General features: G+C 51.7%; 3 protein-coding genes across 8 annotated transcripts in view; 2 read left to right on the top strand and 1 right to left on the bottom strand.

Annotated features, from left to right (window-relative positions):
• The first annotated feature begins 531 nt into the window (after window positions 1–531).
• On the top strand, window positions 532–11,202 carry ARAF (A-Raf proto-oncogene, serine/threonine kinase). 5 transcript variants are annotated; one of them, XM_086387104.1, is made up of 16 exons: window positions 532–792; window positions 2,449–2,603; window positions 2,747–2,850; window positions 3,637–3,739; window positions 3,823–3,977; window positions 4,090–4,188; window positions 5,625–5,766; window positions 5,871–5,898; window positions 5,978–6,123; window positions 6,218–6,420; window positions 8,049–8,225; window positions 8,327–8,373; window positions 8,861–8,979; window positions 9,215–9,346; window positions 10,312–10,446; window positions 10,637–11,202. In XM_086387104.1, the coding sequence occupies exons 2-16, from the start codon at window positions 2,508–2,510 to the stop codon at window positions 10,769–10,771; spliced, it is 1,821 nt and encodes a 606-aa protein (XP_086243230.1). In that variant the 5' UTR covers window positions 532–792; window positions 2,449–2,507; the 3' UTR covers window positions 10,772–11,202. The 5 variants fall into 5 exon arrangements, with proteins under 5 accessions (XP_086243230.1, XP_086243228.1, XP_086243232.1 ...); XM_086387102.1 differs by having other exon boundaries at window positions 5,610–5,766; XM_086387103.1 differs by lacking the exon at window positions 532–792 and adding an exon at window positions 2,235–2,358 and having other exon boundaries at window positions 5,610–5,766.
• SYN1 (synapsin I) overlaps window positions 11,196–25,599 on the bottom strand; it is a 54,756-nt gene continuing 40,352 nt past the window's right edge. Inside the window, exons 6-13 of one of the 2 annotated variants that reach the window (XM_086387100.1) lie at window positions 17,363–17,425; window positions 16,163–16,305; window positions 15,989–16,063; window positions 15,782–15,884; window positions 14,371–14,517; window positions 13,900–13,987; window positions 13,209–13,800; window positions 11,196–12,268 (exon numbers count right to left, since the gene is read on the bottom strand). In XM_086387100.1, the coding sequence (XP_086243226.1) occupies window positions 12,133–12,268; window positions 13,209–13,800; window positions 13,900–13,987; window positions 14,371–14,517; window positions 15,782–15,884; window positions 15,989–16,063; window positions 16,163–16,305; window positions 17,363–17,425 (1,347 nt within the window). In that variant the 3' untranslated portion in view covers window positions 11,196–12,132. The remainder of the gene's footprint in view (window positions 12,269–13,208; window positions 13,801–13,899; window positions 13,988–14,370; window positions 14,518–15,781; window positions 15,885–15,988; window positions 16,064–16,162; window positions 16,306–17,362; window positions 17,426–25,599) is intronic. The other variant, XM_086387101.1, reaches the window with a different exon arrangement.
• On the top strand, window positions 21,638–25,449 carry TIMP1 (TIMP metallopeptidase inhibitor 1). Its single transcript, XM_086387107.1, has 6 exons — window positions 21,638–21,679; window positions 22,553–22,681; window positions 23,440–23,519; window positions 23,702–23,828; window positions 24,083–24,207; window positions 25,176–25,449. The coding sequence occupies exons 2-6, from the start codon at window positions 22,561–22,563 to the stop codon at window positions 25,344–25,346; spliced, it is 624 nt and encodes a 207-aa protein (XP_086243233.1). The 5' UTR covers window positions 21,638–21,679; window positions 22,553–22,560; the 3' UTR covers window positions 25,347–25,449.

Below are 25,599 nucleotides of genomic sequence, written 5' to 3'. Positions count from 1 at the left end.
GTTTTCTAAGGGAACTACACCAAGAAAAGGGAAGATGGAAAGTCTCATTTGTAACACCAGAGACTATTTGACTTTTAAAAACTTTGTGTTTACCCTACAATACCTCCACACGCTTCCCAGCGTTATGCACCATTCCAGGTCCACAACTCCCCTTCACGTCTAGGATTAGTCTTTCAAAACCCGTATCAACTCCATTCCTAAAGGAAGGAAGCCTCCGCCACTGCTAGGGTAAGACCTCCAGCCCCGGCTACACTAGAGACTCGCTGTTATCAAAAGCTATGACTACAGTCTCTCAATTGGAAAACGTTGCAGATGGTTGGTGTGATTCCAACCCATTTCAAAGACGGTAAAACTGAGACCCAGGAATGGTACTTAGGGCACTGGGTCACTGGAGCAAAAAGAGCGCTTAAGGATCCCCCACCCATTTTCGGGAACCCCTAAAGTCAGCCCCAAGTGACCAAAAAAAAAATAAAAGCCCTGCCTTATTCCATTGCGGCAAGATTGGGGTTAAAACCCTTGGCACGCAGGTCTTTTCCCGACTGCGCCTGCGCGAATCCGGACGAGCGAATTTGCCCTAGACCCTGACGTTTCAGGCAGCCTCTCCTAATCCGGAACACGACCCACATTCCGCCGGCCCTGCCTTGACAGGCGTGTACCTAATCCAATAAGGATGGAGGACTGAATCCTCCGGAGCCAATGGCCAAAGTCCGAGGGGCGGTGGAGGCGGACTCTGTAAGGAAACAAGAAGACAGGCCCAAGATGGAGGCGGCGGTGGCTGTAGCGGCGTGACAGGTGAGGGCGGGCCCGGTAGGGTTAGGTTTCTGGAGCTACTGTTGGGCACGGGTAGGGAGCCGGGAACGAAAGCTCAGCTCCAGGATGACTGCGCCTGGGCCCTGACGCCCCCCACCCGGAACCGGAGGAATGGTTTGACCCGGGGCGAAACCATTGTCGACGGCGGGGGGGCGGATTGGAATGGGTGCAAGGCTGCGGGGGATGGTTTCGCCCGTCGCGTGTGGCAGCGCGCCTGCGCAAAGCTGGAAGGCCCTCGGTGGGCGGAGCCGGGCCGAATGTGGCTTGGGTTGTGGTATCTGTCTTGTAGAGTTCTTCTTAATCTCTTTAAGGTATCTGATGCCCATTCCTTACCAACAACGGGGAATGCGTGAAGACACGGCTCATTCCTCGCTTTCCTTATTCTGGATCAATGTCTAACCCAATAGGAGAATGTTTGAGGATTCTCACATTCCTCCTCTTTAACCCTCTCCAGCCTCCATCCATTATCACTAGTAATATGTCTGCGACCCTTTCATTAGCTGTCAAGGAGAATTTTGGAGCGCCCTCTGCCTCATCTACGCCTTACCCCTGCTTATCTCACCTCAGCCACATCTGGTGATTCTCCATAACCCTCATTTCCCCCATTACAATGTCTGGTGATACCTGTTATCCACTCTTCCTCCCATTACAGTCTCTCAGTTCAGTTCAGTCGCTCAGTCGTGTCCGACTCTGCGACCCTATGGACTGCAGCATGCCAGGCCTCCCATCACCAACTCTGGAGTTTACCCAAACTCATGTCCATTGAGTCGGTGATGCCATCCAACCATCTCATCCTCTGTCGTCCCCTTCTCCGTCTGCCTTAAATCTTTCCCAGCATCAGGGTCTTTTCAAATGAGTCAGCTCTTCGCATCAGGTGGCCAAAGCATTGGAGTTTCAGCTTCAACATCAGTCCTTCCAATGAACACTCAGGACTGATCTCCTTTGGGATGGACTGGTTGGATCTCTTTGCAGTCCAGGGGACTCCTTACAGACTCCTTACAGTCTCTAGTGATGACTATTACATCTCCCCTCAGCATAGTGTCTTTGAGCCTTTATGAACTCCCTATCACAGTCTGGTGACTCCCATTAGGCACCTAGCACAGTACCTGTGAACCTACTGTCATTACAGTCCAGGGCTTTGGGATGCCCACAATGTCCTTACAAATACTGTTTGGTGCAATTTCCATTTTCCCCAAGCTAAGGGCAGTGTCTGATGATCCTCGGTTAGTTCCCCATCACCCTGTCTGACTCCTCCCACACCACAGTATCTGGTAACCCCCTTCTCCATTCAAAGGCCAGGACAGCCTGTTCATGTCCATTATGTACTTGACACGCCCCAGTGTAGTGTGTGCTGACTTCCCCATTAGTCCCCAGCACAGAGACTTATGTACTCCTATGCCCTGCGGGACAGTGTGTGCTGCCTCTCACTATGTCCTACCCCCACCCCTCCCCACCCCGCCCTGTGCAGTGAATCTGAGACCTTGGCACTTAAGCATGAGACAAACAACTGGAGGGGCTGAGCAGAGGAGGAACTGGATCCCTTGAGCGGTGTGGAAATAAGATTGAATTTTTTGTCCTCTGCTACTTTGCTTCCATACTATCATTATAGGACCTCTGAATTCTTCCTCTGTCTTTTAGGAGCCCCATGGCACCTACCCAGCCCCACCTTAGCCCATCTTGACAAAGTCCTAGGCTCCATGGAGCCACCACGGGGCCCCCCTGCTAACGGGGCCGAGCCCTCCCGGTCAGTGGGCACCGTCAAAGTGTACCTGCCCAACAAGCAGCGCACGGTGGTGAGTCTGATGGGAGCAAAACTGGCCGGGGGTGGGCATGGACCTAGTTGTAAATCTGGGATAAGAAATGTGACAAGGGCTGGGAGAGTCCACTGGGGACCCCTCTGGGTGCTGACTCCTTACATGTGTGCACATACACACAGGTGACTGTCCGGGATGGCATGAGTGTCTATGACTCTCTAGACAAGGCCCTCAAGGTGCGGGGTCTCAATCAAGATTGCTGTGTGGTTTACCGGCTCATCAAGGGGTAAGTGTGGCTCTCCCACCCTCAACTGGGTGCCCAGCCTTCCACCCCCTTCTCAGAGTCATCCGACTCCTCCACTCTGCTGTGCAGTCTCTGTTCGTCTTCCCTTCATTTGGTGAATCCATGAGTCCATCCAGCTTTTGTCTTATTGCTTCATTAGTTTATTGGCCTGTAAGGTCAGTGATTCATTTTCTTCTTAGATCGTGAGTCCTCACCATGCTCCGTCGTCTGTTCCCGGAATTCATCTGTTTCATTCTTTCACTGTTTTATCAACTTGTCAACTCCCTCCTTCCTCCGTCTCCTCATTCTCTGTCTGCTGTGTGGGCCTTGCTGACCTTCCAGTTATTCCTCTGTTTTAGAGTTCCTTAACTTTTGTATTCAGTTCACACATTGCTTTTTTTTTTTTTCACGCATTGCTTTTTATTTGTTATTTCAGTGCCTTACCAGCTGCTTTGTCAGGGGCTTGCTTAGCACCTCTGAGATTTAGTTGTTTCTTCACTGTCTCATTTCCTCCTCCTCTTGTAGCTAAGAACATGGACTCTTCACACTGTCCTTCCACTCACAGTCCCTTGTGGCTCTGGGCAAGTCATTTCATCCCTCTTTGCCTCAGTTTCCCCATACATAAATAGGGGTAAGGATAGTACTGGTTCCTAGAGTTACCATACTAAAAATGCAACATGTCATCTATTCTTCCATGGATGGCAGGCTTGGAAGGAATTTTGGTGGGTTCCCTTCCTCCTTGTGGCCCCTGGCCACCCTCCCACTCACTCCCTTCCATGCCTTCTGCAGGCGAAAGACAGTCACCGCCTGGGACACAGCCATTGCTCCCCTGGATGGCGAGGAGCTCATTGTGGAGGTCCTCGAAGACGTCCCCCTGACCATGCACAATTTTGTGAGTGGAGAGTGGGGGCAGACCGTGGGCATGGCGGGAGAGTCCGTGACCAGGCTTCAACCTTCTCTACTCTGTGGCAACAGGTACGGAAGACGTTCTTCAGCCTGGCCTTTTGTGACTTCTGCCTTAAGTTTCTGTTCCATGGCTTCCGCTGCCAAACCTGTGGATACAAGTTCCACCAGCATTGTTCCTCCAAGGTCCCCACAGTCTGTGTCGACATGAGTACCAACCGCCGACAGTGAGCCTGGCCTGGGGTGGGTGGGGAGATGGGGAGGACAGAGGCCCAGCCACAAGGCTTTTACAGACAGCTGACCCATGTTCCCTTGCTTTATACCCCAAATGCCCTCAAGGTTCTACCACAGTGTCCAGGATTTGTCCGGAAGCTCCAGACAGCACGAGGTTCCCTCAAACCGCCCCCTGAATGAGCCGCTCACCCCTCAGAGTCCCAGGTAGGGGATGCCTTAGCTGAAGGGCTACTGTCAGAAGAAAAAGATCTGGAGGCCTCGGTAGAGATCAAGCTATACTTAATTCTTTTGTCTACTCAATGAACATTTAGTGAGCACCTACAAGTGTAAGTAAGGGTATGGAGCTGTGGGGCCTCAGGCAAGTTCCCTAGTCTCGCTGGACCTTAGTTTTCTTATTTGTAAGGAAAGGATAATGATACTTTTACCACATAGGGTTCTGGTGTGGATTAAATAAATTAAAGTGGGTCCAATGCTTAGAACATGATCTAGCACAGGATAAGTTCTTCTTATTAATTATAATATATATCTATGTATATATTATCTAACTACTTTGTTAATTTTTCCAGGATAACCATGCTCAAGCCTTTCTACTTTGGAATACATATTATTTTTCTCATAAATTCACTTTTACTTCTCCTTTAAGTATAATAATACTATAATATATTTCAATATTGAAATATATTATCACTCTAATATATCATGTTTATATGATATGCATTTTATATGTATATGTATTTTATAATGTCAATATCTATATGATATTTATGCTATTGTATTATGTGTTATGTTGATAATATTTTTGTATAATGTATAATATTAAACATTTTTATGTAATATATAAAGTAGTAAAGTTAGGGCATTATGTTATTTTTAATTATGGGCACATGTGAATTAATTATCTATGAATTGCATTTCAGGATAGTGAAGAAAACATTAAGAAATATTTTTATAACATTATAATATATTTAATATATATCATATATAACACATGTATGTATGTAACATTAACATTATTATATGTATATGTAAAGTATTGCCATTTTAATATAGATAACATTGTATATTACATAATGCATACTATATTTGAGTACTGCATATAGTTATACAATATTACATATTGCTCCTCCCCTACTAACTGTGTGGCTTGCTGTCCTTCCTTTAAGTCTTTGCTCAAATGTCGCTTGCTCAGAGAAGCCTTTCCTGACATGATCAGGGACACTTCTTGTCTTCTTATGTTGCTTTATTTTTTGCTTTATTGCTTCTATCACTATTGAATATATGAAATATTATTTGTTTTTTATTTGTCTCTCTCCCTACTGCAGTTAGTCCCATGAGGGCGAGAACCTTTGTTTTTCATTTCTTTTTTTTTTAATTTAAAAATTTTAGTACAGTTTAAATCAGCATGTGTGTAGAATCTTTATTTGTTTTGTCCACAGTTTTATTTCCACTGTCTAGAACGATATCTGGAACACAGCCGGCAGTTAGTCAGTGTTTCTTAAACAAATGCATAATAGTAATGACAGTGGACATTTACTCTGTGTGAGCTAAACACATACCTAGGAAGGGGCAGTGGGTTGGGGGGGCATTCTACTGGTTCTGTCATTCACTCAACAGTGATTTCACAGCCTTTCCCCTGCCAGCTCCTGCACCCAGCACCGCGACCCCGAGCACTTCTCCTTCCCTGCCCAGGCCAACACCCCCCTCCAGCGCATCCGCTCCACATCCACCCCCAATGTCCACATGGTCAGCACCACAGCCCCCATGGACTCCGGCCTCATCCAGGTTGGTGTTGAGGCAGGCGGTCACCAGGGAGCACGAGGCAGAGGGGAGGGCCATTCCTGTTGTCCTCCATGTCCTCTCTCTGACTCCCAGCCCTCTTCTTCCAGCTCACTGGCCAGAATTTCAACACTGATGGTGAGCCTCCCGCTGCCTGTGCCCTGAGCCCCCAACCCCACCCCACCCAGCTCCACTCACATCCTCTCTGTAACTGCAGCTGCTGGGAATAGAGGTGGTGGTGATGGAGCCCCCCGGGGGAGCCCCAGCCCAGCCAGTGTGTCCTCGGGAAGGAAGTCCCCACATTCCAAGTCCCCATCAGAGCAGCGGGAACGGAAGTCGTTGGCTGATGACAAGAAGAAAGTGGTGAGCTCCAGGGGACACCTTTGGTGGGGGCACCACAGGCTGAGTGATGAGGGGTGTGGGCAGGCCCCTGAGATGCCGCCCATGTGGCCCACAGAAGAATTTGGGGTACCGGGACTCGGGCTATTACTGGGAGGTGCCACCCAGTGAGGTGCAGTTGCTGAAGAGGATCGGGACGGGCTCGTTTGGCACCGTGTTTCGCGGGCGGTGGCATGGTGATGTGGCCGTGAAGGTGCTCAAGGTGGCCCAACCCACAGCTGAGCAGGCCCAGGCCTTCAAGAACGAGATGCAGGTGCTCAGGTGAGACTGCTCGTGTGTGTGGATGGGGCGGGGGCGGCAGGCACGGCCTCCGTGCCTCTCTGGGGAAAGGCCCTGCTGGGGCTGCTTCCTCACATCCCCCATGTTTATGTTGGGTTATAACCATAATAGAAGTTGTTTCTTTATCAGAGAAGTGCCTTTCCCCTCTGGGAAACGGGTATGTTTAAAGGACCTCTGATGAGGCTGTTTGTGTAAATACTGATGTTAATTAATGGCCCTGCCTCCAAAATGTGACTCTTTTTGCTTGCCTCTTGTGAAATGAGTATCACTGCAGTGTTACTGTATGTACTGATATCAATAGCATAATGTTAGTTAACTGCATCTCCTGGCAGCCTGGCGGCCTCTGCTTGTTCTGCACCATTAGTATGTGTTTACTGTGTTATATTCATGTTATTAATTATAATAATACTATTCTTTAAAGAACAGTATTAAAACTATGATAAGCATAATTTAATCATTGTTTGGTTAATGATTGTGATTGCTCTGCTTAATGTATCATTCCTACTATATTAATTCGTTCACACCGAGAAGCCCTGGTGCTCCCTTTTGTCACCCTAGTTACTACCACTCTTGGGGTTGCTGGTGTGCGCTTTCCCCTCTTGACAAATGGACACAATTATGTTGCAGAGTTGATGTTTTCAGTCTCTGCTCCTTTCTGTCAAATGGCAGTGATTTGAACAGGCTGTGAATTTGCACTGTGTTTGTACTGAAACCATAACCTAACTGCTATGAAGAACTCATGTGCTGTTATCCACTCTGATGTGTGCAAAACTGTGGACCATCATTGATGTTCTTTGCATGTATGTTACCATTGTAACTGTAGTAATCCTTCTATAAGGAATGAAAGTTTTCTTCTAAATGAGGGTGGCTGTTCGTACATGACAGAGTTTCTCTAAGGTAGATCCAGGTACCCAGTAGCGATAACAGCAGGGACAGTGGTGTTTTTAGGGTGCTTGCTTGTGTTTGGCCATTCAGAGCACCTTACAGGTTATTACGTAGTCCCCCCAACGCCCGTGCCAGGTATCTCATAGAATAATCACAGTTTTTCAGTTAAGGAAAATGAGGCACAGAGAGCTTAAGTGTCCTCCCTGAGATTGCACAGTGAGTACCTGAGGAAGCTCGGATTAGAACATAATTTTAGTCCAAACCCCAAACTCTTTACCTCTAAGCCTATCATGGTTAACAGGACATAGTCACACATCACTGATGTTTTTACTCAGCAGTTATCAATGTTATGTTGATATATTGCTGATGAAGGTTGGCATTCCACTTTTTCATCTTATCTCAAATGGTCACAGGCTCAAGTCATGGTCATGGTTAGAGGTGTGGCAAGTTGGATGATTAAGATGCTCCTGGTCAGTAGGGAGTGAAGGGTTATCCCTCCCTCCTGCTTTTGTTGGGAGATTTGGATGAGGAAGTTCAGGATATAAATGCTCAGCCCAGTAAATAAATCTCAGAAATTCACTGAATCTGGCCATAGTCTGGTCCTGAGCCTCCTAAAAGACAGGGTGGAAATGATGGCAGAAGGCAGCAGTGAATAGCGCCCTTCCAAAGGCTCAGAAAGTTGCTGTTTGCCCTCCCTGCCCTGATACCGCCTGCCCCACCTGCAGGAAGACACGTCACGTCAACATCTTGCTGTTCATGGGCTTCATGACCCGGCCAGGATTTGCCATCATCACACAGTGGTGTGAGGGCTCCAGTCTCTACCACCACCTGCATGTGGCTGACACACGCTTCGACATGGTCCAGCTCATTGATGTGGCCCGCCAGACTGCTCAGGGCATGGAGTGAGTGTTCTGGCTCAGGGACTAGGGAAGGGGCTAGGGGGCTGGGGGTAGGGAGATGAGGTAGCCCCTAGACAGTCTGACACCTGCTTGTACCCCTACAGCTACCTCCATGCCAAGAACATCATCCACCGAGATCTCAAGTCTAACAGTATCTACCTGTCCCTCTGGGGCTGGGCTGGGGCAGACGGCACCAAACAGGATGAGGACTTAGAGGGATGGGTTTTGTGGGGGGGCCCTTCTGGGGGGCAAACAGGGAGGGGCACCTGTTGCATTTTCCTTTGCCACGTGCCAGAGTTGTGGCTGGTTCAGGTGGTATTCTTTGGGACTCTGGTCAGGGTCTGAGGAGTGACAGTGGTGGAAGGCATCATGGGAGTTCCTGGTCAGTGTCACAGGCATGGTGAGTGTGGGTGCCATGAGAGGAGCTTCCTAGTCAGGAGTCGCAGGGGAGCCAAGTATAGGGAGTATTAATTAGAGCTCCCCTCCAAGTCAAGATTGTAGCTAGTTTGTGTGACACTGGGGGGCTTCCGGTTAGGATTAGAGGCAATGACTGGTGTGGAGGCGTCGATGAGAGCCTCCTAGTCAGGGCAAGAAGCATGGCTCTTGGGAGACCCTGTAGTGGCCCTTAACCCCGGTGGACATCTTCCTGCACGAGGGGCTCACGGTGAAGATCGGGGACTTCGGCCTGGCTACAGTAAAGACGCGGTGGAGTGGGGCCCAGCCCTTGGAGCAACCCTCGGGCTCTGTGCTATGGATGGTGAGTTGGACCAGGCTGGATTGGGGGTGTATAGGGACATGGGCTGCTGGGCTAAGATGTGGAAGGTGGAGTGGGGCCAGGGTTTCCTGCACCAGGTGTGGGTGTCTGGACCACTCATGCTTCACCTCGTGGGGGCGGCTCTGAGTTATACTCAGTGTGGCTGGTGGGATCTGGGCCTGCAGGTCAGTCACTTGCTGACCTGCACATTCCTTCTGCCCGGTCTGGTCTGCTGAAGGCAGCTGAGGTGATCCGTATGCAGGACCCGAACCCCTACAGCTTCCAGTCAGATGTCTACGCCTATGGGGTTGTGCTCTATGAGCTCATGACCGGCTCACTGCCTTACAGCCACATTGGCAGCCGAGACCAGGTGAGCCCCATACCTTACCTGCCTTATCCCAGGCCAAGGGATCCCCTTAGTCTCCAAACCTCAGATCTCCTTTGCACAGACCACCAACACCGCTCTGCCCCCAGAAACCCCAAATTTTCAGAGCTGAGGACTCCCAGACTCTTCTGGGTCTTCTGTACCCAGAATTATTTCCTTCACTCATATCCACTTCTCTGGGTCCTCAAAGTCCAGAATCTCCTGAGTCCCCTATACCCAGAATCCCCCACGTCCCCAAAAGTCCCCCTAGACACATACAGTCCTCTGACCTGGGTACTCAAACTCCTCAAAGCCCAGAATCCCATTTATCCCAGAAACAATCCCTTTGTGCTTCTGGAATCCCCACAGATACCCACAACCACTGAGGCCTTGGGTATCGGTCAAGCTCTAGGGCCCTTGAATCCACAATACTCGAGGCCCCAGACTCTCATATTTCTCCAGGTTCAAAGACTAGAATCTCCCAGACCCTCAGAAACCCAAGATCCTCTAGGCTCCAGGTACCAATAGTCTTTGGGTCTTGAGCACTCACTGTCCTACAGGCCACTTGGACCCATAGTCCTCTCAGCCCTGGACCACTACAGAAATACAGGTTCCTGAGGACTACCAGCCTTTAACTCCTTGCAGACCCAGAACTTCACGTTTCCCCCAGGCTCAGTTCTTTCCAGGCCCCTAAGCCCCCTAGAAACCTGTGGACCCATAATCCTTTGGGCCCCAGACACTTAACCATCTTTGATTCCCCCAAGCTTAAATCCTTCTGTTCTGTTAAGCAGAGAATCCTTCCAAGTCCTCAGGGACCCAGAATCTCTAGATCCACCAGATACCCACAGTCCTCTGGGCCCCAATATCCAGAATACCCCAGTTCTCCCAAAAGGAGTCCCCGAGGTCCCTCAAGACCCAGAATTCCCTGGGCTTCCCAGCCCAGATCACCCCATTCCTGTCCCTTCTCCCAGATTATCTTTATGGTGGGCCGTGGCTATCTGTCCCCGGACCTCAGCAAAATCTCCAGCAATTGCCCCAAGGCCATGAGGCGCCTGCTGTCTGACTGCCTGAAGTTCCAGCGGGAGGAGCGGCCCCTTTTTCCCCAGGTGGGCTGAGGAGGAGGGCTGGACACCCTGGGGAGGGAGCCTCTGAGGAGCGAATGTGAATTGTGTGTGTTCAAGGCTCCGAAGTGTACAATGTGTGTGAGTGTGTGTTTCCCCTTTAGACTGGGGTTTGGGGGTGTTTGGATGCCCATGTGGCTCTGGACACCCCCTCCTCACCTGCCCCTGCCCCCAGATCCTGGCCACGATTGAGCTGCTGCAGCGGTCACTCCCCAAGATTGAGCGGAGTGCCTCCGAACCTTCCTTGCACCGTACCCAGGCTGATGAGTTGCCTGCCTGCCTACTCAGCGCAGCCCGCCTTGTGCCTTAGGCCCCACCCCCAGCCACCAGGGAGCCCATCTCAGCCTCCCACGCCAAGGAGCCCTTCCCACCAACCAATCAATGTTCTGTCTCTGCCCTGATACTGCCTCAGGATCCCCCATCCCTGCCCTGGGAGATGAGGGGGTGCCCATGTACTTTTCCAGTTCCTCTGGAACTGGGGGACCCTTGAAGACCAAACCCATAATTTGGTTTCCTCTTGGCTTTGGGGATACTTTTAAATTCAGGAGCTCCTCCATCTCCAATGGCTGGGATTTGTGGCAAGAATTCCACTGAGCACCTCTCTGTAATTTGTGCCTGATGTGCCTTCCACTGGATTTTGGGGTCCCAGCACCCCATGTGGATTTGGGGGTCCCTCTGTCTCCTTTCCACCATTCAAGGACTCCCCTCTTTCTTCACCAAGAAGCACAGAATTCTGCTGGGCCTTTGCTTGTTTATTTTGCTTCCCGACTCTTCTCATGGGGTTCAGAGCCGCTGAAGGGTGAGGGTGAGTCCAGGCAAGGGTGGAGTTTGGGGGGAGGTGCGGATCACACAAACAGTGCCACTGCACGCATCACCACAGGCGGCACGATGAACGAGGACCACATATGCCAAGCACGGGCACGAGAGGAGGCCACGTCAGTCACAGACACAGACATCACGGCAAAGGTGGGGAAGTGGGAGACCACTGGCCTTCTGTGTGCACAGGATGCTGGGAGGATGGGTGGGGTTTGCATATTTAAAGACAGCTGTCAGAGGCAGGAAAGTGAGGCAGGGGTCCCTGGGGAACTGAGGGGTCCTAGCAGTGGGAGGAGCTCTCAGTGTGTTGAATGGGGTTGGGGGCAGGGAGGACTGAAGGGAAAACCTTGAGGGGCTTGGTGGGGACAGTTGAACAGGTGGATCCCCAGAGATGGGAAATCCAAAGAAAGGGTATCAAAGGGAGGGGTTTCTTAAGGATTGGGGAAATTTTGCTGGGGAACAAGGTGCACTGGAGAGCTCTGGGGGCAGGAGTGGGGTTTCCCAGGAATTTCAGGGCTCCAGGAGTGATTGCCTGGTGTTTGGAAGCTTCCAGGAAGGAAAATGCACTCGGAGGGTTGAGGTCTTCAGGGATCTGGAGGTTCTAAAACTGAGAAGTAGTTCTTGAGATGACTGAGAGTGGGTTTTTCAAAGGACGTGGGAATTCCAAATGTGAGGATTGGATTTAGGACCAGGAGTGAGGTTTCCCCAGGGACTTGAGCATTCTGAGGAGTGAGAAGAGGGATCTTGATGATCCAGGAGAGGACTTCTCAAGGGATGAGATTTCCAAAAGTGAGAAATAGATTCAAGGCCCAGACAGGGGTTTCCCAGGGATTTGGGGGTTCTCAGGGTAGGGTGTCAGTCGGAGAAGAGGCTTGCGAAAGACTTCCTCAGGCTGCGGATGGTCTCAGCTTTCACCTCGTCCTGGCTAAGGCTGGGCCTGGGCGGGGCTGGCTCTGGAAGGTTGAAGGCATTGGTCAGAGACTGGGATTTGCTAGAGAGAAACAAGGTGGAGGCGTGGGAGGAAGGGGGAAGAGGAAGGGAGGAGGGGGAGAGAAACACAACGTTACCCCAGGCCCGGCCCCAGCCCTGCCCCTCTGGTCCTGGGGCTGTGCCTGTTACCCTCCCACCCAGCAGCACAGGCCTGGACCCTGAGGGATTCTCAGGAGGAGTAGGGGAGTCCTGGGCTGGGTGGGAGGATCTGGATCCAAGGTGAGGAAGCCTGGGATGTATGGGAAGAATTCTGGGCTGAATCTTCTCAGAATTCTAGACCAGATTGGGAGGTGTTTGATATAAGGTGATGATGGGCAGGAAGGTTTCTAGTCCAAGAGCGAGGAGTCCAGAAAGAGGGGTGGTGTAGGGCTTGGACCAAGGACAGGCTGGAAGGGGAAGATCTGAGGGGGGAGCAGTTGGATGGGGCAGGGAGGGCTTTTGAGGTAATGGAGGAGGTCTGGAATGGACAGAGAGGATAGTGTGATTTGGGAGGAGACTCAGATGGACCAGAAGGGAGCCTAGACTCTAGAGAAAGTAGGAGGATGACTGGAAAGTGAAGTAACATAGGAGGATTGTGGATTGGGCTGGGAGGGGTTTGGGGGTTCAGTTGCAGGGAGGTTGGGTAGGAGGAGAATGAGTTGGGCAGGGAAGTACTGAAGAAGGGTTAGCAAGGCGCCTGGGGTAGGCCAAGAGGAGCTGGGCTAGGGGGCTTTCCCAGGGCCTACAGGGAGGATTCTGAACTGAAGAGGGGTTCTCTGGAATGGAGTGTAGGAGCTTCTGTGAACCAGGAAGGGTCTGGCTCAGACTGGAACCAGAGAGAGAGCTGTTAGGACCCCGTGCAGGACCGGGGTCTGAGGAGCCAGGGATCCCAGGGCTGCCCTCCACGTGCAGGAGCCCATTTTGTGAGCAGCAAGGTGAGGGCTGCTGTGGGATCCTCTTACTTGAGCTGCGGGTGTGGGGGTCCCCCGGCAGCAGCAGTGGCAGGTGGTGGCCCATCCTGGCTGGGTTTCTGGGCCAGTTGTGGCTTGGTGGGACGTCCAGCGGGACCCGGGCCACTGGGTCGCGGCTGCTGTGTAGTGGGTGGTCCAGTGCGGGGCATGGGACCCGCCTGGCTGGCCTGGCGTGTGGGGCCAGCAGGGCCTGGGGGTTTCTGGGGTGGGCCCTGGCGCTGCTGACCACCCGGTGGAACTCCTGAGGCCTTTGGCGGAGCCTGACCAGAGACCGATGTCTGACGAGTAGCCTGTGGGGGGCCCGCCTGGCGCTGAGGAGATGGGGAGGCGGGTGGGCGGGTAGCTGGAGGTGCCCCAGGTCCTCCAGCCACTGGCCGGGATTGGCGGCCTTGACCCTGGGTCATCGGTGTGGCCTGGGATGCAGGCTGCTGGGGCACTGATGTGGGACTTGGTAGACGCTGGGGCAGGGGGCTGCCAGCAGGGGGTCCAAGGCCCGAAAGGTGCTGCTGGCCCTGTGGGGTCGGGCGCTGCTGCAACGGGGGTCCCTGGCGTTGGGGGCCTGGGCCCGGCTGTGGAGGGCCGCCTGAGGGACAGAGAGAAAGTGCACATGTGAGAGCGAGCCAGTGAGAGGTAGGAGGCTGCCGGGCAGAGTCGGGGCCCAGGAAGCTGGCCCCTCACTTACCCTGTGGCGGGGGTCGTTGCTGAGCTGGGGGCCCCGCTGGCTGCTGGGAGATCTGGCGGCCCAAGGGCAGGGCCCCTGGGGACGGAGTCTGCGGCAGAGGAGTGGAGCAGGAGAGGTTAAAAATAGTTACCAGCCAGTGGGGCATCAGCCAATCAGAATGACACGGGTTCCCTGTATGCTGGGTGTTGCCGCATTTGTGGCTGAGCTGAGGGATGGCAGGTTGTGGGGTCGGGTGGGGGGGGCGGAGATTTATTCCCAGGGGAGGGGTCAGGAGGTACTCAGGGAAGTCAGGGTAGCAACTGTTTATCAAATTTTTAAATATTGGACAATTTTAAAAAGTTGGTCATTGCCGCAACACATGTGTGTCCCTGTGTTACTCTTAGCCTGCTGGTTATCGGCTTTATGACACAGCATGACCAAGGGCTGGCCTGCCCACATCTAGCCCCTGAGGGCCAGAGCCAGGGGCCTGACCTGGCTGTGGGAGCCCCTGCCAGGGGAGGCATCCCGCTGCCGCTGCCGGGGTAGGGCCTGGGCCATCTTGTTGACCACAAGCTCTACGATGAGCTGCTTGTCTTCATCCTGGTGGTCACCGATGAGCGGCATGGAGGAGCCCACCACCTGGAGGAGGAGAGGGATCCGGTGAGGAGAGAAGCAGGAAGTGCATGGGAGGGCAAGGATGACAAAGTGCTTGAAAAGTTGGAAAGAGGCATGGCTGGCAGCTGGCCAGGAAACAAACTTTGGTTTGAGAGGCACTGATTATGCAGTGTGGGAAGGCTTGTCTTTTACGAGATACCTTACAGCTTAGGATATACAAACAGGGATGGGCAAATGAGGGCTTACCTACCGGCCAAATCTGGCCCAGCACCTGTTTCTGTACAGTCTGCCCCCCGCCCCCCCGCCTCCTGAACTAAGGGTGGGTTTTATATTTTTTAATGGTTGAGAAAAAAAACAAAAGATTTCATGTTCTGAGAAAACTATATGAAAGTTAAATTTCAGTGTCCATAAACCAAGTTTCATGGTAACACAACCCCCTTTACTTTCTTGCCATATTGTCTGTGGCTGCTCTTGTAGAATTGAGGAGCTGCAACAGACATTATATGGCCCACAAAGCCAAAAATACACACTGTCTGGCCTCGGTAGAAAAAGTTTGCCAATCCCTGCTTTATAGTTTGCTAGGTGCTTTGTCCTTTACAAAGAACTTTGGGGTTTATGTGCTACTTTACAGTATACAAAGCTCCTTGCCCTTGACAAAGGACTGTTGCATATATGATGTGTTTAGGCTTTAGAAAGTACTTTGCAAAGGGCACCACTGTTTACAAGATGCTTACCATTTATAAAGTGCTACCATTTACTGTGCACTCTGAATTTTCAAGGTATTTTAGTTTACGAATTGCTTTACTGTTTGCTAGGGACACTGCTGCTTACAAAGAGCTTTAGAATTTTAAAAGCACTTTGCTATTCATGAAGCAGTACCTTCTTAAGGTACTTTACAGTTCACAGAATGCTTTAGTATCAGCCACCACTCTCTGAAGTTCTTTATAGCTTACAAAGTTCTTTGCTGTCAGCCAAGTGCAAGTTCACAGAATACTTTAAAGATTACTAAGTGCTTGGTCATTCACCATGGTGTCTCAGTTCACAGAGGACATTATAATTGAACAAATATTTTGCTATTCACTAAAGATGTCCAAGTTTCACAGAGCAGTTTAGAATTTACTAAGAATTTTGCCACTTGCCAGGGAAATCCCAGTTCACAAGGCACTTTACAGTTTTACATACTGCCATTCATTCAGGGCTTTCTGGGCCCTGGCATGCTTCACAGAGTGCTGCTGCCCTGCACCTGCTAGTGTGTCTGTGCCCCCACCAAATTCTGGAGTGCTCCCACCTCAATGATGTGATCTCGTCCATCCTTGCCATGCAGCGCTTCCACTGCACAGATGTCCAGTCCCCCAAAAATCTCTGAGCACGTGTCCACCCACAGCTTGTACCTGCCAAAATGCAAGGCAAGGAAGCCTGTCAGTCAGTACCTGGTCTGGGCAGCCACACTTCCACTCTTCCCCCCATCAGCCCCCACTAAGGTCAGGCCACCCACCTGTCAGACATAGCAATCTGCTCAAGCATCGCAGAGCCAGTGTTGGTCTTCCAGTTTCCTGACACTGATGTCCTCCTGGAGAACAAAAGGAGACAGGAGAGAGGCTCAGGGGGCCTGGGCTGCACAAGGCAGGGCAGGGGGACCCCTTCCCCAAGCCTTGGTCTTTCCACTCACATGTAGGCCTTGTAGTTCTGCCCAATCTTCTGGATGCGTACATCGTATTTGGCATCAATGAAGGGCTCGGTGGTGGCATACGTCTTGGTCAGTGCCACGACACTCGCAATGTCCTGGAAGTCGTGCTGGTTGTCCACCTTGACCTGTGGGAGTGGGGTGGGAGTCAGGGCCTGGTTAGGACGAGGCGATAGTGGGCAGTGGGGGTGCCTTGGGGCAAATGACACAGGTGAGATGAGTGCACAGAAATTCAGTGGATACCCCCAAGGCAGTCAAGCATGTATTCATTCTGGGCCTCCTGGCTTTTACATGTGCATGCAGATACCTCATGGGGTGTGAGTACATACAACCTGATTTTTAGACTCTTTTACTTTAAATGGGTCAGTTTATGGTATGTGCATTATATCTCAATAAAGCAGTGAGAAAATTGTGTGTATATACAGTATATGAATATGGGCACCCAGACACAAAATCCATTGTATATACAATATATAAACAGAAGCATGGACACAAACATAAAAATTACAAGTCTGCTTTCTATGAACACACAGACAAAATCAGATGGGTGGACAGCACACAGGACCCCGAGACCCTTGAATGTAAAAGATGACATAGTATGTGTTCAACAAAGAGGCCTGCCTACATACAAACACAGTGCTGGAAACACTAACAAATAACAGGACACACAAAACTGGCTGAGTGCAGGAGAGAAAATTGGGCTAACAAATGTAAGCATATGTGGAAAAATACAAATAGATAAAGGGCACACATACAGAATTATTTTATTCACTGAATACACAGTATACTTCTACAGGCATACTTTCTTGGAGATACTGTGGATTTAGTTCTAGACCACCGTGATAAAGTGCAGGTCATAATAAAGCAAGTCACAAATTTTTTGGTTTTCCAGTGCATATAGAAATTGTATTTACACTGTATTCTGTTAAGTGAAATACATATCTAAAAGAATAATGTACATACCTTAATTTTAAAATACTTTATTGCTAAAAGATGCTAGCCATCATCTGACAATGCAGGGTTGCCATGCACCTTCAATTTGTAAAAAAAAAAAAAAAAAGTACCTGTGAAGAGCAATAAAGGGAAGTGCAATAGAACGAGGTATGCCTGTACTTACACCTGCACAGTGCCAGGAGCATGCATCATTTACAAGCACACAGGTCCAAACCCCACCTGGCGACTTACCTTGCCCATCCCAGAGTGTGCGTGCCCCATCTTCACAACCACAGGGTACGTTGTGCTGCTGAGCTGGTAGGGTGGAAAGGCAGAGTGTGGTCAGTGGTCAGGGCAGGAGGGCTGACAGCTTGGGGCAGGGGTGAGGGGAGCCCATCCAGTGGGAGCCACACTCAGAGCCATTTTCCCACAAGAGGTGGGTCAGAGATAGCCAGCTAGCAGCTGGGGGTCACACAGCACTTGGGAGCTCAGACTCCAACCCAGAGCCCTGCCTGCCTTTCCCTCCCTCCACCACCCCCGAGTCCCAGACTTCCCGCCTCTGCTTTCCCGGGCAGAGGCATGGGTAAGGGGTGGGGGACTTTTCCGGAAAAGGGAAAGTTTATTTTTACAGTGAATGGATGGATGATAGAGAAGTGAGTATGTGCATGTGCGTGTGTAGGGGTGTGGTGGTGAGCATGTAGCAACTGGACCCCTCAGCCAGGCCTTGTGTGTGTATCTCTTCCACACACATACACAACCCAGAGACAGACAAACCCTCAGAACTCAGATGTACACTGCCACACCCAGAGGTTCCCACACACGCTGAGACCCAGGCAGTGGAAAGACCCACCGCCAACACAAGCTCTGGAGCACGCCTTGCTCTCTGGCCACACAGCCAGCCAGCCAGCCCAGCAGTATACACTCAACACTTGTAGACATGCAGTCCATACTTGTGGGCACAGACGTACACACAGCCCTCCTCTCACCCAAAGCCATGTAACAGAGGGACACACAACACGAAGATTACCTGTGCAACACTGAGACCCAACCCTCAGAGGCGCACAGAAGTGTGACAGGCACATACAACAGAACTGGGTACATATTCAACACTCACACATGCAATATTCCTAGGCATATGCATACCGAACGGAAAGACCCACCCTACATCCAGAGGTACACACACTTCTAGGTATTCACAGAAGCACTGAGACCCACAACACAGAGACACACCACCCTCCTGGACACATACAAAATGTATCTAGGAACACACATACATATAAAACTTGCCTTGCCATATATACAAACAGGCATGTACACAACCAGGGACACCCACAACCTCTTAAGTACATGAACAACACTCTGGGGTGTGTATGTGCACGCACACACACATTTAGGTGTGAGGATACCTCAAGTCTCCCCCAACCCTGGGCAGGGTAGAGGGAACTGAGTTAGCTGACCCCAGCCTCACCACACATGGATGCACACACAGGGTTGTGCCCTCCCTCCGCTGTGTCGACGGACGACAGGGTAGAGAGCAGCATTCCCGGAGGGGCTGCTGGGGTGGTGGCGGTTCTCAGTTCCCGACACAGGCACAGGAAGCCCGCAAGGTCAGGGTGACCGATTGACCTTCAGGCCTCACCCTCCCTGCACCGCCCCCCCACCTTCCTCATTTCCCAAATTAGTGGCGTCACGATGGGGTGCTGAGAAGCACCAAGTCGTTACCTTGTTGCCAGGATGCTTTAGATAGCGTTCCAGGCAAACCAGGCAGAAATGGCAGGTGATGTAACACAGGCGCACACCCAGCTTACAGAGGTGACAGCACACCCTTAGTTCGGTGCGCAACCCAGACCTGCTTTACAGAGGCAGATACAACTCCAGAAGCAACACAAACATAGTGGGCTATCCGAAACATTCAGGTACACACCGCACACACACCACACACATACCACACACCACACAGAGGAGCACACACCACCTAAAACCACACACACAACCCTCAGAAGCAGAGACACAACAGGATGCTGTGTGTAAGCGCACATGCACACTCCCCCCCCCCCGAAGTCTTTAGGCCCCTTTTATAAACCTTGTTTTCTCTGGACCTGAGCCTGAACACAACACTGTGTGTATGTGTGTGTGTGCCCACACATGCTGTGCGTGTAGGGATCTCTGAACACTGGGATCCCCGAGCCAGCCCTAGGTTTGAATCTTGGCCTCTCCTCTTCCTAAGGCCGTGTTTAACCCCAAGTAGGTCACTTAACCCCCTCCAGGCCTCAGTTTCCTGATCTGTACATAGGGCACAATCAGGCCCAAGCACGTGGTGTGTGAGAGGACTGTCAGGTGTCTGCACACCCAGCTGAACCCCACATCCCCCACACCCACCTCACCAGGTGGCCACACCAGCTGGACTACCCCTCCAGAAAACCCCACTGGTTTCGAGATCTGCACAATAACCTGCATCCACACAACCCCTCATGTGTAGACAGTGGGCAAAACTCTGTGCTGACTCAGGTTTCAGACTCAAGAGAGCTGGCGTCAGAAGCAGTGTTAGCGAGGGGCTGCAGCAGGACTTTCCCTGCCCTCACTTCTCCCTTTGCCCCACCACCGACTTACTCAGCCCCCGTCTCATCACTCTCACTCCCCACTTTCACAATCAGCTTCTCTAAATTCCTGGTTTATGTCTCTTCCCCCTTATCTAGTCTCCCCCCCACCTCCGCCCCAACCCAAAGAGTCATTTCTTCACTCATTCCTGGGCAGATCACTTGACCCCTTTGTCTGTTTCCTCATCAGGATAATGAGAACAGGAATAGTCTCTAACTCACAGATTTTGTGAGGAACACAACAGCTATTTCAGACAAAACATTTAGCACTGGCATGCTAAAGCCTGTGCTGGCTTTAGTATCTGGCACACAGGAAGCCTCCATCCTCAAAAGGTGTTGAGCACTATTATTATTATTGATTTTAACATCCCTAGGTTCAGATCAGATCAGTCGCTCAGTCGTGTCGACTCTGCGACCCCATGAATCGCAGCATGCCAGGCCTCCCTGTCGTTAGCCAATATTAATTGACAAGGAGGTAATCGGGACTGATGACATAGAGTAGCTACAAAGATTTCAGAGCAGTGTTTGATGTGTAGTAATAGTAAGAACTCCCGAGTGCTGGCAGTAGTTTCTGTTGTGGTGGTATTGGTGATGGTGATGGTTGTGCTAATCTTGCTGAGTTAATCAAGCTTAATTAGCAAGGAGGTAACAGAGATCTGACGACAGAATTACACGAAGGCTTCAGGGCACAGTATATAGTAAGTGCTCGGGAAGAGGCTGCTATCATCATTATTATTGGCCTGTCCTCCCTGAACTTACCAAGGATGTTAATTGGCCCTCAGAGCCCTTTCCCAGGACCCAGGGAAGATCCAGGCAGCATCTGGAAGCTGGTGGACAGATTGTCTCACCCCACCCCCCACCAGGGGCATGGGAAGGTTGGTGGGGAAAGGGGAGGGCAGGATGGGAGGGGATCTGTTTTCTACTGACTCACTGGCCTCTTTCACCACCTTTCAGCTCCCCCCACCCCGATGCTCATTCATTCACTGGCAGCTTCCCTGCTTGCCAGGACTGTGCTCTGCCTGGGTTAAGATCCTGGCACCAGTTAGCCTAGGTTCAAATCCCAGCCATGCCCTGTGGTCCTGGGAAAGTTCTTCAGTTCCTCTCTGCCTCCTCTGGGAAATGGGAATAATATCAATAACCATCTCAGAGGCTTATCATGAGCTTGAAGTGAGTTGTGTTAGTTGCTCAGTTGTGTCTGATTCTTTGAGACCCCATGGACTGTAGCCTGCCAGGCTACTCTGTCCATGGGATTCTCCAGGCAAGAATACCCGAGTGGGTTGCCATTTCCTTCTCCATGAAGTGAGTTGGTGCTATATAAATGCTGATTGTTTGCCTGTTTTTGTTTTTTTCTGAGAGGGGTTAAGATCCAGGTTTTGGCTCTACGACCTGAGTTCAAATCCCAGTTCTGCCACTTATTAACTGTGAGCTTGGATAAATCATTTAACCGCCTGTGCCTCAGTTTCCCCACTGTATCCGTCCTCCATTCACCTGCCCTATCTCCCTCCACTGTTTCTATTTGTTTGCTCTCTGCCTCCCCCCACAGTAGTTGCACACCAAAGTGTTTATTGAAGGAAGGAATCATTTGGGCTTCACCCATGAGGGGTTTTGGGGGATGTGGGTGATCAGTTAGATTCTGGAGACTTTAGGAAATTGCATTGGGCGGAATCCTGCCTGTAACCCTCCGCTGAGACCGCCTGGAGGGATAGTGCCTGACGTGGAGACGGGGGAGGGGGTGGTCAGGGCGAGGCTCCGGGGAAGGGAGAGGAGAAGGATGCATCTCCTTTTTGGAGTCCAGGGCCCGCCCCTTGGCCTCCGCGGATGGTGGGCGGATGAGTAATGCATCCAGGAAGCCTGGAGGCCTGTGGTTTCCTACCGCTGCTGCTACCCCGCCCTCGCATGGATATTTATCCTCCGCAGCTCAGGCCCTGCCGCCATCGCCGCAGACCCAGCGCCCAGAGAGGCTACACCAGAGGTAGGCAGGGGCTTGGGCGGCCCGTGGGGCCTGGAACTGGGCTGGAGCGTTCCTGCCTGATACTCGGCTGCTCAGCCTGGCCGGCGGGTACCAGGACCTTGGGCTGGAGCAGGGGAAAAGGGCGGGGGCGGGGGAGGGGGGCTGGAATCGCTCTTTAAATCCCAACACTCCCAACTCCTTTGAACCCCTGACATCCATCCCCAGCTCCCCGAAAGCCACGAGCCCCTAAAGCCACAGCTGTCTCCCAAGCTGCCAAGTCCCCTAAATTCCCTCTTTGTCCCCCAGCAACCCAAACCCCCGAAGCTCCCTCAGCCCCCACAATCCCTAGCCTCCCAAATTCCCAACTCCCTAAACTCAAAGCTTTCTCTGCACCCTAATTCCTCAGGCACCCCACCCCCTTAAGCCCTCAAACTCTGTCAACTTCTTAATCCCCAAGCTCCTCCAAATTCCTCAACTTCCTTCAACTGCCCCCCCTCCTCTATAACTCAATATGCACAACCCCCAAACTCCCAACCTCCCTGCAAACTCCTTCAGCTCCCCTAACCCCAAATTCTTCAGCCCCAACTCCTCAACCCTCCCACTTCTTTAGCACCCCGAAATTCTCCAACTCCCCCAGCCCCCTAAACACGGCAGCCCCATAACTTACCCACTTACCTAGTGCTCAAAGTTTAAATTGCTCAAACTCCATGACTCCTAAACTCTCCTGACTCCCTATCCCCCTAAACTCTCCTGGGTTCTCAAATCCCCAAGCCCCTTAAAATCCCCACTGTGTCTGTGGAGGGGTGTGGTGTAGAGTAGGGTGGGAGGCCTGCCCAGGTATGTGGATCAGCTGGGCTGGGGGCCCTCTGAACCCTCCTCCCCACCCCCCAACAGAACGCACCATGGCCCCCTTTGCACCCATGGCCTCTGGCATCCTGTTGCTGCTGTGGCTCACAGCCCCCAGCCGAGCCTGTACCTGCGTCCCACCCCACCCACAGACGGCCTTCTGCAACTCCGATGTCGGTGAGTGTGCCCACCTCGCCCACACACTCCCAGCTTTGGTTTCCCTCTCAGTTCAGTAGGGTGCACGAGGGTGCCTACCTCTAGAACAATTCCACTCAGCACACTGACTCTGCTTTAGCTGCTCTGCATCCTCATGCTTTCTTGATTACTCAAGGCCCAGACCAACCTCAGAGCCCTTGTACTGGCTGCTGCTTCTGCCTAGTATACCCATCCCCCCAGGTATCCACATAAGTGGCTGCCTTAAATGTCACCTTCTCAGGATGACCTTCCCTGACCACCCTATTCAAAACTTGAACCCCTGTCCCCTAGTACTCCTGATCCCCCTCACCCAGCTCTGAAGTTCCCTATCACACTTACTACCTTCTAGCTTCCCATATACTTAATTATTTCACGTGTGTTTAGTCTCTCTTCTCCTAGTTAGACTGTGAGCACCACAAAGGGAGAGATTTCTGTGTTTTGTTCCCTGCTGTGTCCCTGACACCCAGAACAGTGCCCTGGCACGGAGGAGATGCTCTAAAATATTTGTTGTGTGAACAAACACAGGATGAATATAGGAAAAAGGGTTGAAGCAGTGCTTGGCCAAGAATAGGCATTCAACATACACATGAAGCAATTAACAAATGTATAAATCTCTAGGGTGCTGTCTGGCATCCAGCAATCCCTATTTAAGGATGTGCTTTGCTAGTATTATTGTGATTATTTGCATTGGCCCCTTGCAGTCCCTTTGACTTGTTTTTGTTTCCCCTCTTCTTTTGTAGTCATCAGGGCCAAGTTCGTGGGGACCGCAGAAGTCAATGAAACTGCCTTATACCAGCGTTATGAGATCAAGATGACTAAGGTAACCCTTCAGTTCTTGCCCCAGCAGTTCCTAACATCTTCCGCCCCGTCAGAATAAAAGCCTCTGGCCACTGGTTTGGCGGGAAAGTTAGCTGTGATCTCAGGATGCTATCTGACTTCAGGGAAGAATGTGGAGTGGGAGGACTGTGTCAGTACAAGACTCTTCCCTTCATCCACTGACAGATGTTCAAAGGGTTCAGTGCCTTGAGGGATGCCCCTGACATCCGGTTCATCTACACCCCTGCCATGGAGAGCGTCTGCGGATACTTCCACAGGTCCCAGAACCGCAGTGAGGAGTTTCTCATAGCTGGTGAGGTTCCACCCCATTGCCCTGTGCCACGCCAACCCTCCGCTGCTGCCTGGCAACTGCTCAAGTGCAAGGGAAGGGAGGCTCTAAAAGAATGGTCCCCGTTGAAATAAGGAATGCCCTAATTTCAGCCTATCAGAAGGCTGGGGCTTTGCCCAGCGGGTGTCAGTGGTCTTGGGACACCAATCTGGTGCCACTCTGTCCCTGGCTCAGCCAGTCAGAAGCTGCCTGTTGACCCCTCCCCTCCCCCGCCACAGGACAATTGTCGAATGGGCACCTGCACATCACCACCTGCAGTTTTGTGGCTCCCTGGAACAGCATGAGTTCTGCTCAGCGCCGGGGATTCACCAAGACCTATGCTGCTGGTTGTGAGGAATGCACAGTGAGTGCCTGGAGCCTGCCTACCTCCTGGAGAGCAGTCCTTTGTCGTGTCCCCAAACCACGGCTTGTTTCTTGCTCCCTCTAGCTATTCCTTGTCCCCATGGCTGCTCCCCAAACCCTAGGGGTATTCCTGATCTCTCTTGCTGTTTCCTCAAATCTGAGACTGTTCCTCTGGACATTCTGCTTGTTCCTTTGCCCTGTGTCTGATACCTGGGGATTCGCAGTTCCCTAGACTATCTGCCAGAGAAGGCAGTGGCAACCCACTCCAGTGTTCTTGCCTGGAAAATCCCATGGACGGAGGAGCCTGGTAGGCTGCAGTCCATGGGGTCGCTAGGAGTTGGACACGACTAAGCAACTTTGCTTTCACTTTTCACTTTTCATGCATTGGAGAAGGAAATGGCAACCCACTCCAGTGTTCTTGCCTGGAGAATCCCAGGGACGGAGGAGCCTGGTGGGCTGCTGTCTATGGGGTCGCACAGAGTTGGACACGACTGAAGTGACACAGCAGCAGCAGCAGACTGCCTGCTTTCTGTTCCTCTCACTCCCCCTTGTGACTGCTCTGCCACTCTGAGGGTTCCAGGATTGCTCCCTGATGGCCCTGGAAGTCCTCTGACCCCAGTGACTGTCCCTGAGCCCCATGTCTCCTTCTTAGGCTTAAGTTTCCTGCATTCCAGTTGTTCCCTGCTACTGCCAGCTATTCCCCGTCCAATGGGACGGTCCCTCCAGGTGACCTGCCTGACTGCTCCCCTACCACCATTCCAGGAAACTGATCTTTGACATGGATTGCTGTCATCTCACCAAGCCCAATGACTGTTCCTCACAATGGGAGGGACTGTTTTTGAGTCTGTAGCCATGTCGGGTGACACCAGGTCTCCCTAGCAGCTCTGTGTTAACAGCTGAAGAGTGCAAAGTTCTCTGGAGGGGCAGGAGGAGAAGCCCTCAGAGCTGTTCCTCCCTCCCCTCCTCCAGGTGTTTCCCTGCTCATCCATCCCCTGCAAACTGCAGAGCGACACTCACTGCTTGTGGACGGACCAGCTGCTCACAGGCTCTGACAAGGGGTTCCAGAGCCGCCACCTGGCCTGCCTGCCCCGGGAGCCAGGGCTGTGCACCTGGCAGTCCTTGCGGGCCCAGATGGCCTGAGTCCTGCCCCCAGCAGAAGCTGAAGCCCGCACAGTGTTCGCCCCTGTTTCCACTCCCACCTTTTTTTCTTCAAGAGGATGAAATAAAGAACTACCACCCAGCAGGCAGTCTCCCTGTGTAGTGTCTGGGAACAAACCTATGTCACTTGATGACCTGGTGGGGGTACCCGGGGACCAATGCTGAGGGAGTGAGGGGTGTCCAATGCTTTTTATATTTTATATACAGTTTGAGGTATTGATAATTATTATGTACA

This window comes from Bos grunniens, chromosome X, assembly GCF_055505025.1.
Source record: "Bos grunniens cultivar Pamir isolate PY7600 chromosome X, Bosgru_T2T1.0, whole genome shotgun sequence".
Classification (NCBI taxonomy): domain Eukaryota; kingdom Metazoa; phylum Chordata; class Mammalia; order Artiodactyla; family Bovidae; genus Bos; species Bos grunniens.
This window is presented reverse-complemented; position numbering and strand designations above follow the sequence as displayed.